Below are 22,596 nucleotides of genomic sequence, written 5' to 3'. Positions count from 1 at the left end.
TGCATGTTCCTATGACCATTTTCTTAATTGGTTTGGGTTTGTTTTTGTAGGTCCTTTTCTTCTCTTGTGTTTCCCACTTAGAGAAGTTCCTTCAGCATTTGTTGTAGAGCTGGTTTGGTGGTGCTGAATTCTGTTAGCTTTTGCTTGCCTGTAAAGCTTTTGATTTCTCCATTGAATCTGAATGAGATCCTTGCTGGGTAGAGTAATCTTGGTTGTAGGTTCTTCCCTTTCATCACTTTAAGTATATCATGCCACTCCCTTCTGGCTTGTAGAGTTTCTGCTGAGAAATCAGCTGTTAACCTTATGGGAGTTCCCTGGTATGTTATTTGTCATTTTTCCCTTGCTGCTTTCAATAATTTTTCTTTGTCTTTAATTTTTGCCAATTTGATTACTATGTGTCTCGGCGTGTTTCTCCTTGGGTTTATCCTGTGTGGGACTCGCTGTGCTTCCCGGACTTGGGTGGCTATTTCCTTTCCCATGTTAGGGAAGTTTTCGACTATAATGTCTTCAGATATTTTCTCTGGTCCTTTCTCTCTCTCTTCTCCTTCTGGGACCCCTATAATGCGAATGTTGGTGTGTTTAATGTTGTCCCAGAGGTCTCTTTGTCTTCATTTCTTTTCATTCTTTTTTCTTTATTCTGTTCCGCAGCAGTGAATTCCACCATTCTGTCTTCCAGGTCACTTATCCGTTCTTCTGCCTCCGTTATTCTGCTATTGATTCCTTCTAGGGCAGTTTTTTCAGTTATTTTATTGTTCTTCTCTGTTTGTTTGTTCTTTAATTCTTCTAGGTCTTTGTTAAACATTTCTTGCATCTTCTCGATCTTTGCCTCCATTCTTTTTCCGAGGTCCTGGATCATCTTCACTATCATTATTCTGAATTCTTTTTCTGGAAGGTTGCCTATCTCCACTTCATTTAGTTGTTTTTCTGGGGTTTTATCTTCTTCCTTCATCTGGTACATAGGCCTCTGCCTTTTCATCTTGTCTGTCTTTCTGTGAATGCGGTTTTTGATCCACAGGCTGCAGGATTGTAGTTCTTCTTGCTTCTGCTGTTTGTAAGCAATACTTTGCAGGAGAATGGTAAATTTCTGTTTTATGTTAATTCATATACTATTCCAACCATATCTAGGAATAGGTACTGAATAAAATGCAAAGGTTATAAAAATCTAGTTTTTTGTTTTGTTTTTAAAGAGGAACCACATATGTCCAGTCCACAAATGGCTTAACTCAGATTTAAAAGGACATATTGGAACTTTATATCAGTGTTATTACTACTATTCTTGTCATCTTCCATTTTTTCCCCCTTTCTGCTTAGTGTGCAACTCATCCTATGTTCAGCAGATACTAATTGATACTGATGTACATTAAAGTTGGGATAAAGGATGTTGAGTAAAGTCAGCAATAAGAGTTTTTTGACTTAATGATGACTCTTGAGGAATACATTAATTTTAAAACCATTATGTTTTAACTTTTTGTTCTATACAGTGTTAACAATGCTGTTACTTTGGATATTATTTTGTTTTTACTGTTGATACCCACAGATTGGAGCTGTTTGCTGAGTCGTCGAAACTTGCAGTCTCTAAGTAAAAGGCTGAAAGACATGTGTAGAATGTGTGGTATATCTGCTGCAGACTCTCCCAGCATTCTCAGTGCTTGCTTGGTAGCAATGGAACCCCAAGGCTCTTTTGTTATTATGCCAGGTTAGGTATCTTTAGTTTATATCAGATTTAATTCTTTATGCACTTAAGTTTCTAAGTATTTTGTAAAATCGATTTTTCATTTATTAAAAGAAAAAATACCTTTCATTTTCTTTCCAGATTCTGTGTCAACTGGTTCTGTATTTGGAAGAAGCACCACTCTAAACATGCAGACGTCTCAGCTTAATACCCCACAGGATACATCATGTACTCATATACTTGTGTTTCCTACTTCTGCTTCTGTGCAAGTAGCTTCAGCTACTTATACCACTGAAAATTTGGACTTAGCTTTCAATCCCAACAATGGTAGGTGGATTGTTCTGTACAGGTTTGCAAATATAAAATAAATGTGGATGATTGTGGCTGATTATAGGCTGGATAATACCTCCCAAAACATCTATGTCCTGTGAATGTTCCTGAAACCTGTGAATGTTACCTTATATGCCCTCCCCCACCCAAAAAAAAGACTTGCAGATCTGATTAAATTAAGGATCCTAAGATGGAGAGATTATCCTGGCTTATGCAGGTGGGCCCAAAATGCAATCTTATAGATCCTTATAAGAGGGAGATAGAGAGAAATTTGACTGTATACAAAAGAGAAGGGCATGTGGTGGAAACAGAGGAAAGCAAAGTCAGAGAGAAATGACTATGCTGCTGACTTTGAAGATGGATCCAGATGCTGGAAAAGACAAGGAAACAGATTTTCCCCTGGAGCCTCAAGGGAGAGCATAGCCCTGCCAGTACCTTCATTTTGGCCTAATGACTAACACTTTGATTTCAACCCAGTAAAACCGATTTTGGACTTCTCGCCCCCAGAACTGTAAGAGAATAATGTATGTTGTTTCACGTCGACGAGTTTGTGGTAGTTTGTTGAAGTGCAACAGGAAACTAATACAACCGTTCTTCTACCTTATTGATATCAGAACTAGTGCTATGAATTATCCCATAAATGTTTACTTATTTTAAAAGCCAACGTGGATCATAAAATATTTGTACAGGTTTATGTATGTGCTGTTGAGTTACCTGTACATGAACTTTGCAGGTCATTTTATATTCTTTTGTATTTTGATTTGCCAGAATAATATAGTAATTTGTAAGTTTTCTAGATGAACCTATTGATTGCATTTTAGTAGAAGAGAAAATAAGTGATATTCCATTGTTGCTCTGAGTGGTTACCTTAGAAAATGGCATATCTCTAAAATCACAAGTATGGGTATTAATTATTCTCCTCTTTTAGTGTGTTATATGGTAACTTGAATATTTTAATAGTAAAGAATTAAGGAATTAGTCGTGAATAGTCTCATTTTAAATATGTTTTCATTCCCAGCATTTGTATTAGTTTCCTATTGCTATTTGTAACAAATTACCACATGGTTAGTGGCTTAAAACAACACACATTTACTATCTTACAGTTCTGGAAGTCAGAAGTCCAAACTCAGTCTTACTGGGCTATAAAGTCAAGGTGTCTGCAGGGTTGGTTCTTTCTAGAGGCTGTAAGGGAGAATCTGTTTGTTTGCCTTTGCCAGCTTCTAGAGACCACCTACATCTCTTTCTCATGGCCCCTTTTTTCATCTTCAATGCGAGCAGTTTAGAATAGTCACATCTTCACTGACTTTTTTTTTAGCCTAGCTTTATTTATTTATTTATTTATGGCTGTGTTGGGTCTTCGTTTCTGTGCTAGGGCTTTCTCTAGTTGCGGCGAGCGGGGGCGACTCTTCATCGCGGTGCGCGGGCCTCTCACTATCGCGGCCTCTCCCGTTGCGGAGCACAGGCTCCAGGTGCGCAGGCTCAGTAGTTGTGGCTCACGGGCCCAGTTGCTCCGCGGCATATGGGATCTTCCCAGACCAGGGCTCAAACCCGTGTCCCCTGCATTAGCAGGCAGACTCTCAACCACTGCGCCACCAGGGAAGCCCTTCACTGACTCTTAATGGTACTGCCTCCCTCTTATTAGGACCCCTGTGATTACATTTGACCCACCTGGATAATCCAGAATAATCTCCCCATCTCAAGATCTTTAGCTTGATCACATCTGCAAAGTTCTTTATGGTAACATATCCACAGATTCCTGGGATTAGGATTTGGACATCTTTGGGGGGGCCATTATTCAGACTACCACATGCTTATTTATGCATAGTTGATTATTTGGCTCCCAGCACAATAGTTGGCACATGGTAGACATTCGGTAAATGTTGATTACATTAACTCATTTTGGTTAAAATCCATTAACTCTCTCCTGTAAATGACCATAGGATATGAAAAATGGAGTATTTAATTTTTTTCTTCCTTCTGTATAGATGGAGCAGATGGAATGGGTATCTTTGATTTGTTAGACACAGGAGATGATCTTGACCCTGATATCATTAATATCCTTCCTGCATCTCCAACGGGATCTCCTGTTCATTCTCCAGGATCTCATTACCCCCATGGAGGTGATGCTGGCAAGGTAACCCTGTTATAAAAGTTCAGTTTATCTAAATGTCATTCATTAACTTAGTAACGGATTATATCAATGAAATAGAACACTTTTTTTCCTTGAAAATTAGCAAGAACATTACAGCAGTACATTCGTGTACTTCTACCTTAGAGACATCAGTATGTTGAGTTGTACGTTATTAAGAGAGTCTCTAAGGTTCTGCTTTCTTGGACTTTGTATTTTCTAGACTACTTGGCATTAATCCTTCTTTTATATTAATAGTTTTCCTGCTACTTCACCATAGCAGGATGTAGGATTATATTATCTGAGAATCAGTATATTACTCTAAGAGCTGCCATTCGTATCAGGGCTGTGACAAGGAACATAAAGGAAATAATTTTCTAATAAGAACAGAAAAAACACTGACCCTCGCGTGCCCCCCCACCCCCTTATTTTTAGCAGCTATGGAAGCAGGCTGTCTTGTCCTTCTATTTGAACTCAAAACTAATTGGGCTTCATTTGAATAACATCATTATTTGAATGAAATTATATATAGTGGTTATTTGATTATTGTAATGTACATAAGTTTAAAATAAAAAGGCATCTTTGTCCAACCTTACCTTGCATACTTTCCTCCTTTTTCTTTTTAACTGGAAACAAATGAGATTACGGAAAAAAAAGAAAAAATATATAAGGAAAAGCACCAATAATCATACCTCTTTACTAAAATCAGTTTTACCTTTGTTTTGGCTGCTCTGTGCAGCTTGCGAGATCTTAGTTCCCAGACCAGGATTGAACCCGTGCCCTCGGCAGTGAAAGTGCGGGGTCCTAATCACTGGACCTCCAGGGAATTCCCAGAAACCATTTTTGCTTTTAGCAAATTACCTTCCTTTCACATGTTGCAGCTTTCAAAAAGTATAAGCTTTTTATAGTTCCCTGACCAGGGATCGAATGCGTGTACCCCTGCAGTGGAAGCATGGAGTCCTAACCACTGGACCGCCAGGGAATTCCCTTAGCAGCTTTTTTGTGTTACATTGTTGCTTTACCATAATTTGTTATATCATTCCCCAAACGTTGGACATTTAAGTCTTTTATTTTTTTCTGTTTTAAGTAATAATTGGAATGAGCATTTCCATGTATATCATTTTTCTTCTTTTTATGTTTCCTTAAAATAAATACCAAAGAATGCATTGACTAATCTAAAGGATGTGAGCATCACTTAATAGTTGTCTCTTCATGTTGCCATATTTCTTTCCAAAACACTATTAACTGAATTCTATAGGTAGTGCTAGGTAAACAAAGCTAAATTTAATCCACCTTTTGGATTGGGGTGTGATGGTCAGGAGTTAGTTGAGGGCGTATTAGGAAATAAGTTAGAAAGTTCATTGAATATTTTGTATTTTTCAGTCAGATGCAAAGGTTTATATACACACACACTGAACACGGGCTTGACATAATAATACAAACTTGTTAAATAGTTGGTATATTCATTTCCTCATGCAACTCTTAAAACTCATTATTTAATGCGAATTATGATACATAGCAATTGACTTTCTAAAATATCCTTCAGTATTTTTTAAATTGAAGTAATAAAATAATGAGCCTGATTGCCATAAACCATTCTGTATTTATAGCTAGTGCTAGCTATATCAAATGAACTAACACAGTTTTAATTTTGTCTTTTTAAGGGTCAGGGTACTGATCGGCTACTTTCAACAGAATCTCATGATGAAGTAACTAATATTCTTCAGCAACCATTGGCCCTTGGTTACTTTGTATCAACTGCCAAAGCGGGTCCGTTACCTGACTGGTTCTGGTCAGCATGTCCTCAAGCACAATATCAGTGTCCCCTTTTTCTTAAGGTATTGCTTTTTTTTTTTTTTGCGAATTCCTAAGTAATGCTAATTGACGGCTTAAGTCCTAAGAAACAGAAGTGGCTTTTTGAACTCTTGTAGCTTTTGTCTGAGGTCTTAAATGCATTGCCATATACGACTCTCTAGACAAGATTACAGATAGAATTATGAATCTAATTATGAAACAACTGTAATTCTTAAATTCATATTAAGTTTAAACCTTTAATAACTTTAAGTCGAATTTCTGGGACCCTTACTCTTAGTTATTTTCAGCTGCACGTATAGACGTTTAGAGCTGGGAGAAACCTTATATTACCCTTAATCTAACTTCTTCATTTTCTCGGTGAGCATATTAAAAGTTCAGGAAAACTCATTTGTCCAGTCATAAATTGGTAGTAGCCTCAAGATTAAAACCCAGATCTTTTCATGATTATATAGTGTTATTCTTTGAATTATGTCATTCTGCACTCCTATTATGCCTCATTATTTTGGGAATTAAAGGTTTCATAATCTTTGTAAAAATATTTGATATTTAGATCCATTTACTACCTCCTTAAAAAAGCTTTCTAGCTTTGTGTAAATTGCTTTTAAAACTATTGAGTGGTTTTCAAGTAATGAGATTCTCAGACCCATAGTGACTTATTTTATCGAAACAAATTCATTAGCAAGTGATATAACAAGGTTGAGATAAATCATAAAATGGTAAAACGAGACGTGAAAGCCCTATCTAGAGTTTGTTCCTGCTGCTACTACTACTATTCCAAAATAACAGATTTAGATCTGATTTCACTTATATAAACCCACCAGAAGTTGACTGATTTAGTCCATAAATCATGCTAACTGAACTACTTGCCAACTGATTTTTATTTGTAGGGTAAAAATTGAATAGTATGCTTTAGTTTTTTAGGGTTATATATTAGTGGGTACTTTAACCAATAGGCTTGTTGCTGTCTTTTAAGCCTGTTGCTATTAAATCTTGATTCCCTTGGCTCACATACCATTGAGTCAGTGACATTTGTGATTAAGCAGTGAATTGCTGTGGCACATTCATGAAGAATACAAGAGCTGTTGATCTGAATTGACTATTAGTGAGGTAATATAGTTAGAGAGTGTCGGCCAAGGTAATAGTTTTAGCATATGACTTTTCTTCCCCTTCCAGTCTATTCTTTGTGCAATGGTCTATACAGCTCTCATTACAAGAACATATTCCCAAGGGGGTTTCTGCATCATAGTAATCCTTGGAGTTTCTACAAAACAAAGGGTTCTTTGGTCCTTTCGGAAGTGCTACATGTGCTTTCTGCCCCCACCCCCCTTTTGTTGTTAGAATACACGTTAAAAGCTCTGAAAAACAGCAGCAAATAACATTGTTTACCTACCATTTCCCAAACTTACTTTAATACACAGGAAAAGTGTTGTGTAACACCTATTAATAGTGTTTCACAGAACATATTTTTAAGAAACACCACTTCACAAAAAGTCCAAGGGACTATCCAGATTCTTTTCTACTCAATATTTGCAGAGAGGATAGTGTAAAGTGGGCATTCACCCTCAGATACAGTGTAACAAGATTAGGACTTCTGGTCTGGTCTGAATTATCAGGTAAGGCATAACTTACCATAATTTTGTTCACCTTTTGTTTTCATACATCCCGTTTTATTTCTATACCATAGGCAAATAAAACCATCTGGTATGTTTCTCTTGGCTTGGGAAAAAAATAGGTTGTTACCTAGATGATTAAAAATCTTTTTATCATTGAAATTAGAGCACTGGTACTAATTACATTCATTTATTTGTAGTGATCTGCCACATGAGAGACTTTTGCTTATAACTCAAATCAAGAGTTTATGGGCAGTTGAAACATATTTTTGGTTATATTTCTGAATATACAACAAGATTTTATACATATATTACAATTGTAGAGGAGAGAACACCTAAATATAAAATAGTACCTTTTACAGTAGTATACAGAATGAGACCTGTCAAGAGTTTCTACAGGGACTTCCCTGGTGGTCCAGTGGTTAGGACTGTGCACTTCCACTGCAGGGGGCTCGGGTTTGATCCCTGGTCGAGGAACTGAAATGTGAAAAGAGTACCACATTCCTTTCTTTCACTCTTCATTGCCATACCTAAATGGGTGTGCCAGTTGTTATTAAGCCTCCATTATGAAATTGAGTGGGCAAAAGAATGCATCTGTGCTCACAATTCCACCAGAGGTAGCTCTGCTTAAGATTTATTGCTTTATAAGTAAAATATTTGCATATGCTTACTTCTGTTACTTTTTTCAGTGCTAGACCTAGGTTAATTTGCGTAGTCTATGTAACCTAGAGACTGTACTCAGGTTTATCAATTTTGTGCTTTCTTAAACATTTACTTTACACATCTAGGCAGGTTACACTTAGCAAATAATTAGAGATCCTTTTTTCAGGATTATTAGGCGGTCTCAAAAACAATAAAGCTGAAAAAGTTTTAAGTTACGCACTTAAAAATTACTTATGTAATGAATTAAAGAAGAAGGTCAAACATGTTTATAGTGGCTCCCATTCATTACATAGATCTAAAATGTATTTCATCAATGAAGAGACCTTGCGAGAATAAGGTAAAACCAACAGATTTTTTCCATTTGGCTGACTGATTACCTGTTATTTTTTAGGCCTCTTTGCACCTCCACGTGCCTTCAGTGCAATCTGACGAGCTGCTTCACAGTAAACACTCCCACCCACTTGACTCAAATCAGACTTCAGATGTCCTCAGGTACAGCTCTTTTTACCATTAAGAGTTCTCCATAACAACTTTGCAAGAATACAATGTTGATCTTTATGTATTTTTCTCATTTTTGGCGGTAGTTTACAGTTGTGCACCCTTGGATTGCTAGATGAATTATATGTCATTCAGAGTGAGTGCTTTTCTTTCTAACACGTGTAATCTACTTTTTTTTTTTTTCAGTATTTTTGTTTATTTATTTATTCATGGCTGTGTTGGGTCTTCGTTTCTGTGCGAGGGCTTTCTCTAGTTGTGGCAAGCGGGAGCCACTCTTCATCGCGGTGCGCGGGCCTCTCACTATCACGGCCTCTCTTGTTGTGGAGCACAGGCTCCAGACGCGCAGGCTTAGTAATTGTGGCTCACGGGCCCAGCTGCTCCGCGGCACGTGGGATCTTCCCAGACCAGGGCTCGAATCCGTGTCCCCTGCATTGGCAGGCAGATTCTCAACCCCTGCGCCACCAGGGAAGCCCTGTAGTCTATTTTTGAGAACAATTTTAATGAAAATCAGTTCTCTTTAGTCTCCCCAAGACTCTCTATTTCATACCTTACACTTTTTTCTTTAAATTGACTTTGAATCTTAGATGCCATCATTGGAAATTGCTTCCAGAATTTAAAGCACAAGTAAATACATGACTTATATAGTTTACTTGCTTTTCAGGTTTGTTTTGGAACAGTACAATGCACTCTCCTGGCTAACCTGTGACCCTGCAATCCAGGACAGACGCTCATGTCTCCCAATTCATTTTGTGGTGCTGAATCAGTTATATAACTTTATCATGAATATGCTGTGATCTTCATTTGATGGAACTGTGCAAGAAAAGAACAAGGGAAAAAGATATTTCGCTGCAAGATTAAGTTACAATTATCTTCTCAGTGAAAGTCATTTGTGATGGGGTCTAATTCTTATTACTTCAACAAATATTGTTTTGACTTGGGGGTATGGGCGATAACCCTGTTATTTTTCATTGACTATACTGAACTCTTTAGGATGATGATTGATCATACAAAGCGTATTATAACATTTTCGTAGCAAAATTAACCTTTTTTTTCCAGTCACAGTATTTGTGAAAAGTAATGAGCCATAGTACCCAGTCATGTTAAATGAATATTAAAAGCATGGAGAAGGAAACATGAGGAACAATGAATTTCAACATACGGCTTCAGAACATCAAGATGTTCTTGTATTGGATTATAGTATCTAGTATTCAAAATGCCTGCATCTCTTATTTATTGTAAGTTTTTAAATGTATAAATTGTCTTATATTTCTTAACCTCTTTTATAAAAATTTTCCTAGAAGGTTTATACTGCCTTCTTGCTTTAAAGCAATTGGTCTAAAATATATGTAATCGTCTTAATTAAAAAGTTGCAGTAGGGTTGCTTTTAGAGTATTATTTTTTTGTAAGGGGGTGGGTGGGACAGTAAATTTGTATTGTCTTGATGTACAGTTTAATGGGGATAGAGGGGGAATAATGTCCATACCATTGTGTGTGGAGGATTTACAGCTAAGCTGTAGTTGCAGAGTACATGTACAGTAATGAAGTTCACTGTGTTTATAAATTGAAAAGGTACCGGGTCTTACAACATTTTATATATCAGTCACACCTTTACAGAATAACATGATGGCAATATACAAGTGATATTGTTAGGTGGTTTAACTTAGAATAAAATGAGAATTCTTCAGTTATATTTTGTACTATGGTTTAGGGCTATGACTAATATTTCAGGCCATTTCCAGTGAAAGAAACTTAGTTTTACAAGAAAAACATTTGCTACTGAATGCTTAAACTAATTTTGGTGTTCAATGTTACATGCTTACATTTTTTGTTGTTGTTTTAACAGTGGCACATCTAGGCATGGGAATATTATTACTTATGAAAATTATCTTCAGGATCTGCTATAAGGTTGAAATTTAGCCCAGCTCTAGGCATTTTACAAATTATTTTAAGAGCAGTCACTCTTGATTGACTTTTTTTTTTTTTTTAATTAAAGATTGGGAATGTGTGTGAGAGTATGCATATGTATGGATGTGTGAGTGCAATCAAACTGTGGTGTAAATAGATCCTCAGTGAATTCTGGTATTCAGACTATTCCACTAGTTAAAGAACCATTTTCTAAACTTAACCTGTTTCCTTTTGCCTTTTTATTTATTTAATTTTCTTGGTTTGGAGATGGCAGTCCCAAACACCAGAGTCTGTACTTTTCTGTAACACAGCTCAGATTAAGGCAGGGCATATGCCAAGGAGGTTCTCACCTCCCTAAAGAAGGGACTTGAATTTTAGGGACTTTAATTCACCCCTTCCTTCAATACAGCTTTCCCTCTTCTTGTTTGCACATGCCAAGATAACTGCTTCCATGCAGGCTTTATCCCCTTAAAAAATGCTTTCTACAGTGCTGCTCACAAGAGAGTCCAAGTTAGCCTCCTACCTGTGTCGCTGACTTGAATTCACAGTCGCCAAGTCTACCTGTCTTTCTTGGAAGCAGTCTAGCTAAATTTTGAATTTGTATGTTCACTAATTCTCTACAAGGACAAAATTGATTGTATTTACAAAACTGTAATTTGGTATGTTTTGTTGTTTTTTGGTTGGCTTTTGTTTGTTTTTTTAACTGAAACTTGTTTTGTAAATACTATATGCTTAGCTTAAATACCACTTTCTTATGAACAATATAATTTCTTCAAATTGTGTATATTGAAACATTAGCAAGTCTTGTTTTTCCTATAGAAAAAAACAATTGGTGACAGAGGTTTCTGATCATTTCTTCAAAATTATAATGCAATCCCAATGGTCAGCATATTTTGAAGTTAAAATTTAAAGATCACATCTCTGCATTTGTTCTTAAATTATGCTAACACACTACAGATTATGTTGGCATGTTTTTTTCTGTACTTTAAAAAAAAACTTGTCTGAGATTTGAGGGGAAAGATGCTTATTTGGAATTTCTATTAAAACAGTATCCTTTTTTATATATTTTATTAACTCAATAGTGACTCTTACAATAAAAGCTGTATTCTCAATTGTTTAAATCACTAGCCTATAGTAACCACACCTCAGTTTGAAAACAGATTTTTTAAAAATTACTCCCTGAGAGTTTCTTTTATATGGAGCCATAAGGAAGGAACCCATTATACAATTCCTTTTTATCTGGGAATCAGGGAATAGTTCCCAAATATACAGGATTTACTGATGAGATTTTTTTTCTGCCCTTCATATATAAATTCACACTCAAATAGAAAATTATTAAATAGCCATTAGAAAAGGTCAGGAGATTTGTTTCAGGAAAAAAAAATAAATTAAGCCTTTCATGCAGGATGATGGATCTGACTACTAATGTACTGTCACAGACAAGTATGGGTAGTTTTGTTTTGTTTTGTTTAAATAGGTAAGCAAAGTAATATACTTTATACCAATTGATCACCAACACCTTGACTTCTTTGTTGCAGTGCTAATGTCTGTTTTTTGTGCAGTTATCCATTACAAAGCAGGGTGGGAGTTGAATATTTTGGCATTTTAAAAGATTAGTTATATAATGTCTGCTTCCAGCCAGTGAGAAACATCTAGCCATACCTTTCTTATGCAAGCCATTCAGTTATCAGGACTGTGAATTAACACTGTATGAATAAATTTCTGTACACCTTATTGTTTGGCCAGAAGGCCACCAAGTGTACTTATATGTAATCCTTAAATTTTAAAGTAGCTGTAATTTTTAAATCTTTCTAACTTTTCTTAAACCACTAAAATTAAGCTCTTACTACTTAGTCAACTATCCTCAGCTGTATTCGTACTCAATTGTCAGTATGGCACAGATTACTGTATTAAAATATTCTCCTTTCGTCTTCATATTTACCTTCTGAGGTAATTTTTTAACTTAATGTGTTACTACAAAGATTTGCAGATCTTTAATCAAGCACTATGTTAATACTGTAATATCAAAGTACTATGTTGCATTATTTAAAATGTTCAAATTGAATACATTAAAAGGAAGTTTTTAAATGCTGTTGCATCATATAATTTGCTATTCATCCACTATGGCATCGCATATCAGTCTATTAATACATTTAATGTTGCATGAGTGATGTTTTGGTCTGGGTTTCCTCTTAAGAGTTTAGTTTGTCTAAATTAAGGAAAAATGTTTTTGACATACATTTTTTTTTTGGTTTCCCCCCACCCCTCAAAAAAATCTGCTAGAAATCTTAACCTTTCGATTTTTCTTGGTGTTTTAATGGGCCCAGAACTGTGTTTAAATTTTTATATATATGTTTTCTTTTTTGTGGAGTATTAATTTAGAAACTGGATTTGGGACCTAAAATACTCCTCAGGTTGATGTATTCATGAAGTTTTAAAATAGCTTTAGTTTTCAAAGTAAACTGGATTTGTGGACCTTAAAGTTACTGAGTTTAAACTACAAATTGTAATGTCATTACTGGACGTGTCAGCATCAACTCTCTCAAAATAGCTTGGTCACTTTATGAAGGGGCGTTTTAAAGTTGTTGTTTAGCAGTGAGATTTAATATGGTCCAATTGCTTTTTTTTTTTTTTCTTTAACGCGACAAAAAAAGAAGAAGGAACAAACACTATTGCTGCCGAATGCCATAACACTGAGTTGTACAAATTGTGATTGAGGAAATGAAAAGGTTTATACTTTTTAAAAAAAACAAAAACAAAAAAAAACTTCAAATGGAATAAATTATTCATGAAGCCTTCATTGTGGTGTCTCATTCTGTTGAAAATATTTGTCTTAAATTTGTGTAAAAAGTAGTAGTATTTTTATGTCACTTATAAATGAAAAGGGGCAACCTAAAAACTGACTGATGGAGTTTCAACTTCTTCGTCTGAAGTATTTTATTTTTTTAAAGATTTTAATCATACCTCAGTGTATAATATACAGGAAAATTGTATATGTACCTACATATTAATTCCTTTTAGGCTGATCAGTTTGATACCAGTTTTCTAGTCTAAACAAGTTACCTTCAAATATTTAAAGCTTAGTTCTGTCCTATTTTTTTAAATCACGCAGATGTTTTTGAAACATAAGAAAAGTGGGGTGTTTTTTTTTTTTTTGGCTGCGCCGCACGGCTTGGGGGAATCTTAGTTCCCGGACCAGGGATTGAACCTGGGCATTTGGCAGTGAAAGCATGGAGTCCTAACCACTGGACTGCCAGGGAACTCCCAGAAAAGTGTTCACATATGAACAACCCACTGAAAATAGCTCTGCACATTTTTTATAAGCTGCTGTTTAAAATATTTTTGTCCAAACTTAAGCTGAGTAAGGACAGATCCCAGAATTGTGGTCATTTTAAAATCGTTTCTGACAGCGGAAGTAAAAACAAAGAATCCTGTATGTTGTTGGAACTTTTAAATTTTTTTGTCTTATGGTTTATATTACCTCTGATTATTTTTCTAACTTTTAAAACAATTTAACTTTATGTATAACTAAAAATAACTGCAGGGACTTCCATGGTGGTCCAGTGGTTAAGACTCCATGCTCCCAATGCAGGGGGCCCGGGTTCGATCCCTGGTCAGTGAACTAGATCCTGCATGCTGCAACTAAAAATAATAGATCCCATGTGCAGCAACTAAGACCCGGTGCAGCCAAATAAATAATTTAAAATAAATAACTGCAAATCAAGCTTTTGGGGGGGAGGGGTACTCACTTGTTGCCCAACTACATACACCCTTTCTTTACTGTTTGTGGTTTTAAGTATTGAAAACCAATCTCTGAAAAATCCTATTTTGAGTGGCTTACTGAAGGAAATGATATTTTTTCTTCAATATTTGTTAAGAATTCAAGCTGCTTAGAGACAGACATGTTCCCTACCTTAGGCAAATATACTTTTTACATTGTGACCCACTGTGCTACATCATGGCAAAATCTAAGACTTGAAAGCTCAAGATGGTAGTGAATCCCTGGGAATCTTTTCTTGCAGAACTTCTGCCAAGTTCTCCATATGAATTAAGAACTACAGATTGAGAGGTAAAATCGTGGAATATGGTGAACATTTTGAAATGTTCTACAAGGAACATATTGCACATGCAAGTGACCTTGGCCTCTTGATATCAGTAGCACATTATTTACATAAGTGTACAGGCATATCTCATTTTACTGCACTTCGCTTTATTGTACTTGGCAGATAATGGGTTTTTTACAAATTGAAGTTTTGTGGCACCCTGCGTTAAGTCTATCAGTGCCATTTTTCTAGCAACATTTTCCCACTTTGTGTCTCGGTGTCACATTTTGGTAATTCTCACAATATTTTAAACTTTATTATTATATTTCTTATGATGATCAATGATCTTTGATGTTACTGGTACTATAGGCTCAGATGATAATATTTTTTAGCAATAATGTATTTTTAAATTGTATGTACATTGCTTTTTTAGACAATACTGTTGCACACTTAATAGACTACAGTATAGTGTAAACATAACTTTTACATGCAGTGGGAAACCAAAAATTTCATGTGACTTCATTATATTTGCTTTACTGCAGTGGCCTGAAACCAAACCCACAATATTTCCGAGGTATACCTGTATGTATTTGCTAATGAACTGGATGAGGTGACTTGAAATAATATCAGCTTATTACTAAAAGTACAAATATACATTTACCACAATTCTAGAATCAAAATTACAACATGTTCTAACATTTTTTTCTGTTTAATGATTTTATTATCAAAATATGCCCGAGACAAAATTGTTACTACAGAATTATTAAATATTTGGAGCTATAGGGTCATTGTAGGTTTTTAAGAAGTCTCGAGGCAGAACATCTACTTCAGGATAAAGTTAGAAATGCTGTTTGAGTTCTATTCAAACTATTTGTAGTAAATAACCTTTGAAATGTTAGTTTCTAGGGAAACGGGCATTTAATGGAAACCATTATCTCTCGGGCATGTTAAATGAAATGTTCAGGCTTTGCTTAACAAGATATTCAGGGTGTATTGCTCTATTAACAACTAGTTCAGATAAGTCAATTCCCCATGACCCCAAGAACATATAGTTAAGAGTATAAAAGTCCAAAGGGCACACTGGGTTATTTGAAGGGTTCACGTAAGCAAAAACAAAAGAGAAAGGAAGAGAGTCTGTGGTTTCGGCTCATGGTAAAAGATAAATTTAACTGTTGTGAAAGTATTCCTGAGTCATCTATACTGATACTAATTCTACAGTGTCCAATATCTTCCTGTGTATATGCTAGAAGACATCAATCCTGGACTGAAAACTAAAGAACCCTCATTCTCAGGGTCCTATAGCTATAACCAGAAATTATGCTTAATATTGTTTGAGGTGTTTTTTTTTCTTTCAGAGCGACCCACCAGAACTGTTTCAGGAATGACCTTTTGTGAAGGTGAAAGGTTGATGTTTTAAAAACTTCCTTACTTTGCCACTCCCTACTACAGAGAAAAAAAAATCTTACTGAGTGATACATTTCAACAGTCCCCAAACCATGTAGTGTCTTATAGGCTTGCATTCAGAATGCCTGAGTTTGTCTTGATTCTGCTTTTTTTTTTTTTCTTGAGTAAATCTACTTTTAACTAAAATCAGCAATCTTCTTCCACAAAAACCACCCGGTCCTTAATAGTGTTTCTTGTCACTGTGAATGGCACTACCATCCATTCAGTTGTGCAAACCACAAACTCTTCCTTGTAACCAGTCATCAAAAACTGTTGGTCTTCTGTATTTACTATTATATATGTGCATTTCTATCTCTATTGGCCTGACCTTAGTCTAAATTAGCACTATGCAATGCTATAAAGGTGATTAGGTAAAAGAACCTTATCTGGGTGGACCACTGCAATATCCTCCTAACTTCGTCTCTCTACTTTCAGTATGTTCTTTACTTGGTAGCTTAAAACCCTTTATGGCTGCTTCTTGCTCTAAAGATAGATACCAAAAGTCTTAGATGATCTGTCCTCTGCCTACTTCTCCACCAGCCCCAGAATGGGCCTTTCTCCTGTGTTCTCCTAGCCTCCTAGGCATTTGAGTCCTTTGAAAGTCCCACGGTTTTCTTGCCTTAAGGCCTCCCCCTAATTACCACGTATACCCTTGTCTCAGATCAGGGCCCCTTGTTATATACTCTTATTGTTATATATTCTTATTGTAACACACTATATGGGGACTTCATAGTGTTTTTTGCAGTTTATAATTGATTGCCTCTGCTACCAAATGACTCCATGAGGGCAGAAATTTGGTCTATTTTGCATACAGTTCCAATGCAACACTTAGCATGTAGTAAGGCACTGTAATATTTTTTCGTATAGACTTCTTGTAACATACCAGAAATTACAGAACTTAGCTTTAGTGTGAGTTTTGCAAATAATTTAAATGAAGTTATAAAATTTTAATTACTTGGAACTTTTTTCACATTAGTAGAAATAGTTTAGCATCACTGGATTAGGATTCTTGTACTCCTAGTTTTGCCACCTTCTTGCTTGTGACTTCAGACAAATCATCAAACCACTCGAAGTCTCAATTTGCTCATTTGTACATGAACTCAACCGTAACCATATCTTCCTAACCAGCTTCGTGAACCTCCAAGGAAACTGCAAAAAACACTTTGAAATTTTTAAAATACAAATGTGAGGGATGATTAATATAATACCTATGTTCTCTAGAAGAGTCAAATCCAGAATGAACTAAGGCTGGCAAGAGAAAAAAGATGCTTAATGGCAAGAACAAATATGTTTCTAGCAAGAGCAAGGATGGAAAAGATACAGAGTAAAGTATTTAGTACTCAAGCTTTATCTCCCTTCTGTCCCAAACTACCCCCACTAAAAAGATAACAGCTTGAAGGGTCTTCAGGCTCTAAAATGTAAAATAACATGATGGAGTTAAAATCTGAGACAGTTAACTGATTTAAAGGAGTCTCAAGTCTCCATACCCAAACGAATTACATCCTGAGTGCTGAAAAAAACTTGAAGATATGAATTCAGAAACACTGTAAAAATGAAGGGTTCTGGAAGAATGGAAATGTACAACTTGCCCAGTTTTTAAAGTTTAAAAAACTTACGTCCTAGAAACTACTAACAAATTTACTTGACTCTAGGAACAACATCATCAGAAGCCAGGATAAAGCACTATTCGTTCAATAAACGAATTGATTATCTACCCTAGTAATGAGATACTAACCTTTGACCTTAAGCCCTCAGTCTACTGAGAAACATATTTGTATAAACAGTTTGATAAGCCCTCTAAAGTGGTATGAGTGACAATACAGTGCATATACGAGAGGGAATAGCTGAAATCAAGCTCATATTTTATTTTCACAGCATTGATAAACTGATCATGGAAATCCACATTCAGCAGGTTATTTAATAAGGTTTCATAATTCATGCTTGAATTAATTAAAAAAACCAATAGTAAGTGCCATACTGTGTGCCAAGGGCAAAGAAATATGAATCCTGCCCTCAAAGTACTTACTTTCTGGTGAGAGGGACAGACTAAAAATTCTAACAATTACAGGGTAATATATGAAGTACTACGATGGAAAGAAGCAAAGGGTGGCTTGGGAGCACTGAAGAAGGGTACTTAAGTCTAATGAAGAGATAGGTGATTTGTCAGGAAAGGATTTCTTACAAGGGAACACTAGAGGTGAGACTTAAAGGATACTTGGGGGTTACTACATAAAGAGAATAAAAGGCATTCCACACAGAAGGAACAGTAGGGGAGAAGACCCATGAATAACATGAAGGATTTGGGAAACAAGCAGTTCAAACTGACTAAAATGGAGGCACCATGGTGGGACATGGCAGAAGTCTAGGCTAGAGAGGAGTCAGACCACAAAAAAACTGTCTTTTGAGTGCCACCTTAAAGAAAGTGAACTTTATCCCTAAGCAGGGAAGTGTTTTAGTAGTTGGGATGATTCATAATTGGTTGAACAATTGTACCCAAAAAGGCTTGATTGGTGGAGCTATGTCAACTTGGAGGGATGTCTCTAATGTTATGTTACAGAACCTTGGCTGGACCCAATTGTACTCAACAATTTACCTATAAAATTAATGTAGATATGATATGTTTAGCCAAAGCAGATAGCCAGTATAAAAGAAGAGTCCAAAAGGTCTTGACAGGCAGAAACAATTGAAGAAATCTTGTAAAATAGACACACTGTTGAGGATAATTATAAAGAGTTCCATGTTGAGAAAACTGGAGCTAGATATCTCCTGAGATCCCTTTACTTTTGAAATTCCGTGATTCTATTTCCAAAGAACATTGGTGCTCCTTTAAATACCTAAGTCTCCTAATTTGTTGAAGCTCATTTACTGGGCAATAATTTACATAAAAGCACCTAGTATACCTGAAACACAGTAGATACTGTTTTTTTCTTTTTTTGTTTCTCTTTTTCTTTCTTCCCCTAGTCTGATTGACAAATAGTTGAAGTAGGAAAGAATAAATCAAAGTAAGCTAGTCAGAGGTGAATGTTCACTTCATCCAGGACTTAAAGTATAGGAACTATACAACATGTTTCATCAAATCTAAGACACCAGTAATTGCAAAACATTTTATGTACCACTAAGAAAAAACAATGCTGTGAAGTACAACTTAACAACTATTAATTGTAAGATGTCCCAGTTTCAGAGATGTTAAAATGTGAATAAAAGTCATCATAGAATTGATGAAACATATCTTTTCATGAGGAGAAATGGTAATGAGCCTCAGTACCACATTGGTCTTAAAAAGGGATTATTTCCTCAAACATTTAATAACAAAAAGGTATGCCATAATTATATAAGATACTCTTTTGATAATCCTTTGGTAAGATACTCCTTTGATAATCAAAGGTTAATTTCTAGCATTATTTACCATTCTAGAAGTTCCCGAATCTGCCTAAGTAAACATCTGATCTGCCAAGTCTTTAAAAATTGGTTTTGGTATAGATAGTGAGTAGGCCTCAGAAGAAGCCGATCTAAAACTCAAAAGCTCATGAATAAATCTTTTTTTCACTAGGATTTCTGAGTTCTATAGAATGATTACAAAAATGATTTCACTGGCAAACATTACAATGTAGATTTGAAAGACTTTTGTTGATTAAGTGGATATGAGGGGGAGAGGTTGGAGTCTAGGATGATTTCCAGGTTTCTAGCTTGAGCAACTCTGGGTGTTAGAAATATTCACTGAGATAAAAATTGGAAGAGAAAGGTACTTGGAGGAAGATAAGTATCAATACTCATCACCATTACACTCTAGATATCTCATTCAGGTAGGATGTGATTTGCTATTCTCTACAGATCAAGATGGATGTACATGTTGTATCTCCATTAGTGATTACAGGATCATAAACAGAATTGGAAGAGATCTTAAAAATCACTTAGTTCATATCCACCTCCTCCTCTCATTCATCCTCCAAACCAGTGTTTGAATTCCCTTCACTCTTGTGAAATGATCATCCAGGGAGAATGAAATTGCTTAACCTCTCACTCTTGAGTCCCAGAACTGTAAAATGGAAATAATATTACCTACCTCAGAGAATTAAATCAGATAACAGATACAAAGCACTAGTGCCTAGCAAGTGTTCAGTAAGTAGGTTCTTAATAGATTATCAGTTTAAAAAGTGACAATGTTGTACAGTTTGTAACCCATTGTGAAATTGATTGTGAAATCAATTTTAGTGTGCAGTGATCAGCAATTTAAAGAAGTGAAATAGAATACATAACATGTAATGTGTGTATTATTTCATAAAACGTTTGTTTCCATGTAAATGTGGGTATACATGTGTATCTGTGCTCTGGGTCACAATGTGAAATGTATTACTGTGGGCCAGGTGGAAAAATGTTTGAGAAACACTGCAACACACATTTGTTCTTTTCTTCCTTTGCTGATTTTTCGTGTTGAAAGCAGACCTTATTTTTAAAGAGATTATCCCTTTGTCAAAGCTTTAGAAACTATTAAGTACTGTATCTCTGTAAAATATTTTTGTTTCAGCTCCTCGCATAGTATCTGCTGAATAGAACGTGTTAAATACACATCGGTTGAATCAGGAACCAGAAATAATATAAAAATATAGAGACTAGAGGTTCTCAATCTACTGGGTGATCAAAACTCCTTTGAGAAGTTGTTGCAAGTTTTGGACCCTCTTTCCAGAAGAACTGTCAAACACTCACAATTTTGCACGGATTCTAGAGAATTCCTTAAACTCCATCCATCGTCCTCTAAGGATCTATGATTCCTGAGAACCCAAAATGAAGATGTTTAATTTGACTGTGTGTTGAGGTCGAGAGCAGAAGAAGGCTTGGGATTAGATTACTTTTTAAATTCACCAACAAATCCTAGGATTATAAAACTGGTGCTGAAAGGGCACCACAGTTCTATAGGCAGAGATGGAAAGAAATGTGTACAGTCTGGTTCTATTAGTGTTCTGGTCAAAGAATAGTGGGGGCAACTTTAACATTTTTTTAAAAAATTATTTATTTTTGGCTGCCTTGGGTCTTCGTTGCTTATCGCGGGCTTTCTCTAGTTGCGGTGAGTGGGGGCTATTCTTCGTTGCGGTGCGCCGGCTTCTCATTGCGGTGGCTTCTCTTGTTGCGGAGCACGGGCTCTAGGCGCGGGGGCTTTAGTAGTTGTGGCTCTCGGGCTCTAGAGCGCAGGCTCAGTAGTTGTGGCACACGGGGCTTAGTTGCTCCGCGGCATGTGGGTTCTTCCCGGACCAGGGCTCGAACCCCTGTCCCCTGCATTGGCAGGCGGATTCTTAACCACTGCGCCACCAGGGAAGTCCCAACTTTAACATTTCTTTTACATACGTTGTCATTTGAATGCCACGGGAGTCCTGTGATGATGAAACTGCAGTTCGGAGGGACTTAATGATTTATCTAAAAGGATTCAGCTGGTATGCTCTGGAAAAGAGACTGCAAACTGCACGATCCTACAACTCCCAGGGGGAAGTTGGGTAGAGCACACAGAGGCGGCGGAAGGGGTGGAGCCGCCCATGCGCGCCGTTGCATCATCGCCGACGTCTCCGGGTTTCCTTTCACAGCCACCCTTCTTTTCAGTCCAGTACGGTGGCCGACGGGAGCCAGACGCTGGGGATGAATGAAGGTGCTGTGTGCAGGTTGAAACAGTCTCCTCCGCTTTCCCCTTCCTTCAGTCCGGGCTGTGCCTTTGTGCGGTGTCCTCATCCAGCCCCCATCGCACCGCTGGCCCGATTGGTCCCGGTGACTGGGTTTTTGCTGCCCAGGTCGACTCAGGGCACAGCCAGGGCTGGGGAATCCGGATTATCGCCTAGGCCCAATTTCGGACCGCGCTCTAGATTTCTACCGCGTCCCGCCTCTAGTCCCGCCTCTAGGGCGCCGAATCCCCGTGGGGTCCCGGGAGGTTGGAGGGTAAATCTTAAGGTATGAAGCTTTCACTTCTCAGGCCTCAGAGCGTTTCGGGGTCCACGTCCGCAACCTGCCCGACTTTTCTCAGCCAGAGGGATTGGTTGGTTCTCGTTACGCCCGGGGCCAGACCTATGAGCACACAGGTCTTGGCGCCTCGGCTCTATCAGCCCGCCCCTCTGTTAAAAGGCCAGCTCCTTTTGCTTAAAAGCAAAACGTTTCTGCCCAGCCCTCTGTTACCCACGTTTCTGCTAGTCTGTGGGTCTCAAAGGGGATGGCTTTGGCGACCTGCTACTTGCTTTTTCTGTTTCTGATTGCTCTTGAAGACAGAGAAGTGCCCAAGTGGGACTCAGCTTTCTCCCACAGCTAATTGCACCTCCACAGCTGGTTTTTTTGTTTGTTTGTTACTAGTAACACAGGGGATATAGGATAGTGTTAACGTCTCCAGGGCGTTGAATCTGTCGTAGCTTCTGACTAGTGAGGCGATTTACCAGTGCTTCCACCGACTCGTGGAGGGTGGGAAAGAGAAGCCTAATGGTTCTTCACATATGTTGGGTAGGCGTGTGAAAATAGAGG

General features: G+C 37.0%; 2 protein-coding genes across 7 annotated transcripts in view; both read left to right on the top strand.

The window, feature by feature from the left end:
- The window catches only part of MED13 (mediator complex subunit 13), a 93,105-nt gene extending 83,119 nt beyond the window's left edge, over nucleotides 1–9,986 (top strand). For both annotated transcript variants that reach the window (XM_061175162.1, XM_061175163.1), the window contains 6 exons: nucleotides 1,538–1,696; nucleotides 1,814–1,999; nucleotides 3,988–4,136; nucleotides 5,795–5,968; nucleotides 8,610–8,710; nucleotides 9,378–9,986. In XM_061175162.1, coding sequence (XP_061031145.1) covers nucleotides 1,538–1,696; nucleotides 1,814–1,999; nucleotides 3,988–4,136; nucleotides 5,795–5,968; nucleotides 8,610–8,710; nucleotides 9,378–9,510 — 902 coding nt within the window. In that variant the 3' untranslated portion in view covers nucleotides 9,511–9,986. The remainder of the gene's footprint in view (nucleotides 1–1,537; nucleotides 1,697–1,813; nucleotides 2,000–3,987; nucleotides 4,137–5,794; nucleotides 5,969–8,609; nucleotides 8,711–9,377) is intronic.
- Nucleotides 9,987–21,694: 11,708 nt separating this feature from the next.
- The window catches only part of INTS2 (integrator complex subunit 2), a 50,987-nt gene continuing 50,085 nt past the window's right edge, over nucleotides 21,695–22,596 (top strand). For 2 of the 5 annotated variants that reach the window (XM_061174988.1, XM_061174985.1), the window contains exon 1: nucleotides 21,704–21,755. In XM_061174988.1, the coding sequence (XP_061030971.1) occupies nucleotides 21,737–21,755 (19 nt within the window). In that variant the 5' untranslated portion in view covers nucleotides 21,704–21,736. Of the gene's footprint in view, nucleotides 21,756–22,538; nucleotide 22,596 lie in introns of those variants that run through there. The other 3 variants (XM_061174984.1, XM_061174986.1, XM_061174987.1) reach the window with 3 other exon arrangements.

The sequence above is a fragment of the Eubalaena glacialis genome, chromosome 19, assembly GCF_028564815.1.
Source record: "Eubalaena glacialis isolate mEubGla1 chromosome 19, mEubGla1.1.hap2.+ XY, whole genome shotgun sequence".
In the NCBI taxonomy this organism is placed as follows: Eukaryota; Metazoa; Chordata; class Mammalia; order Artiodactyla; family Balaenidae; genus Eubalaena; species Eubalaena glacialis.
This window is presented reverse-complemented; position numbering and strand designations above follow the sequence as displayed.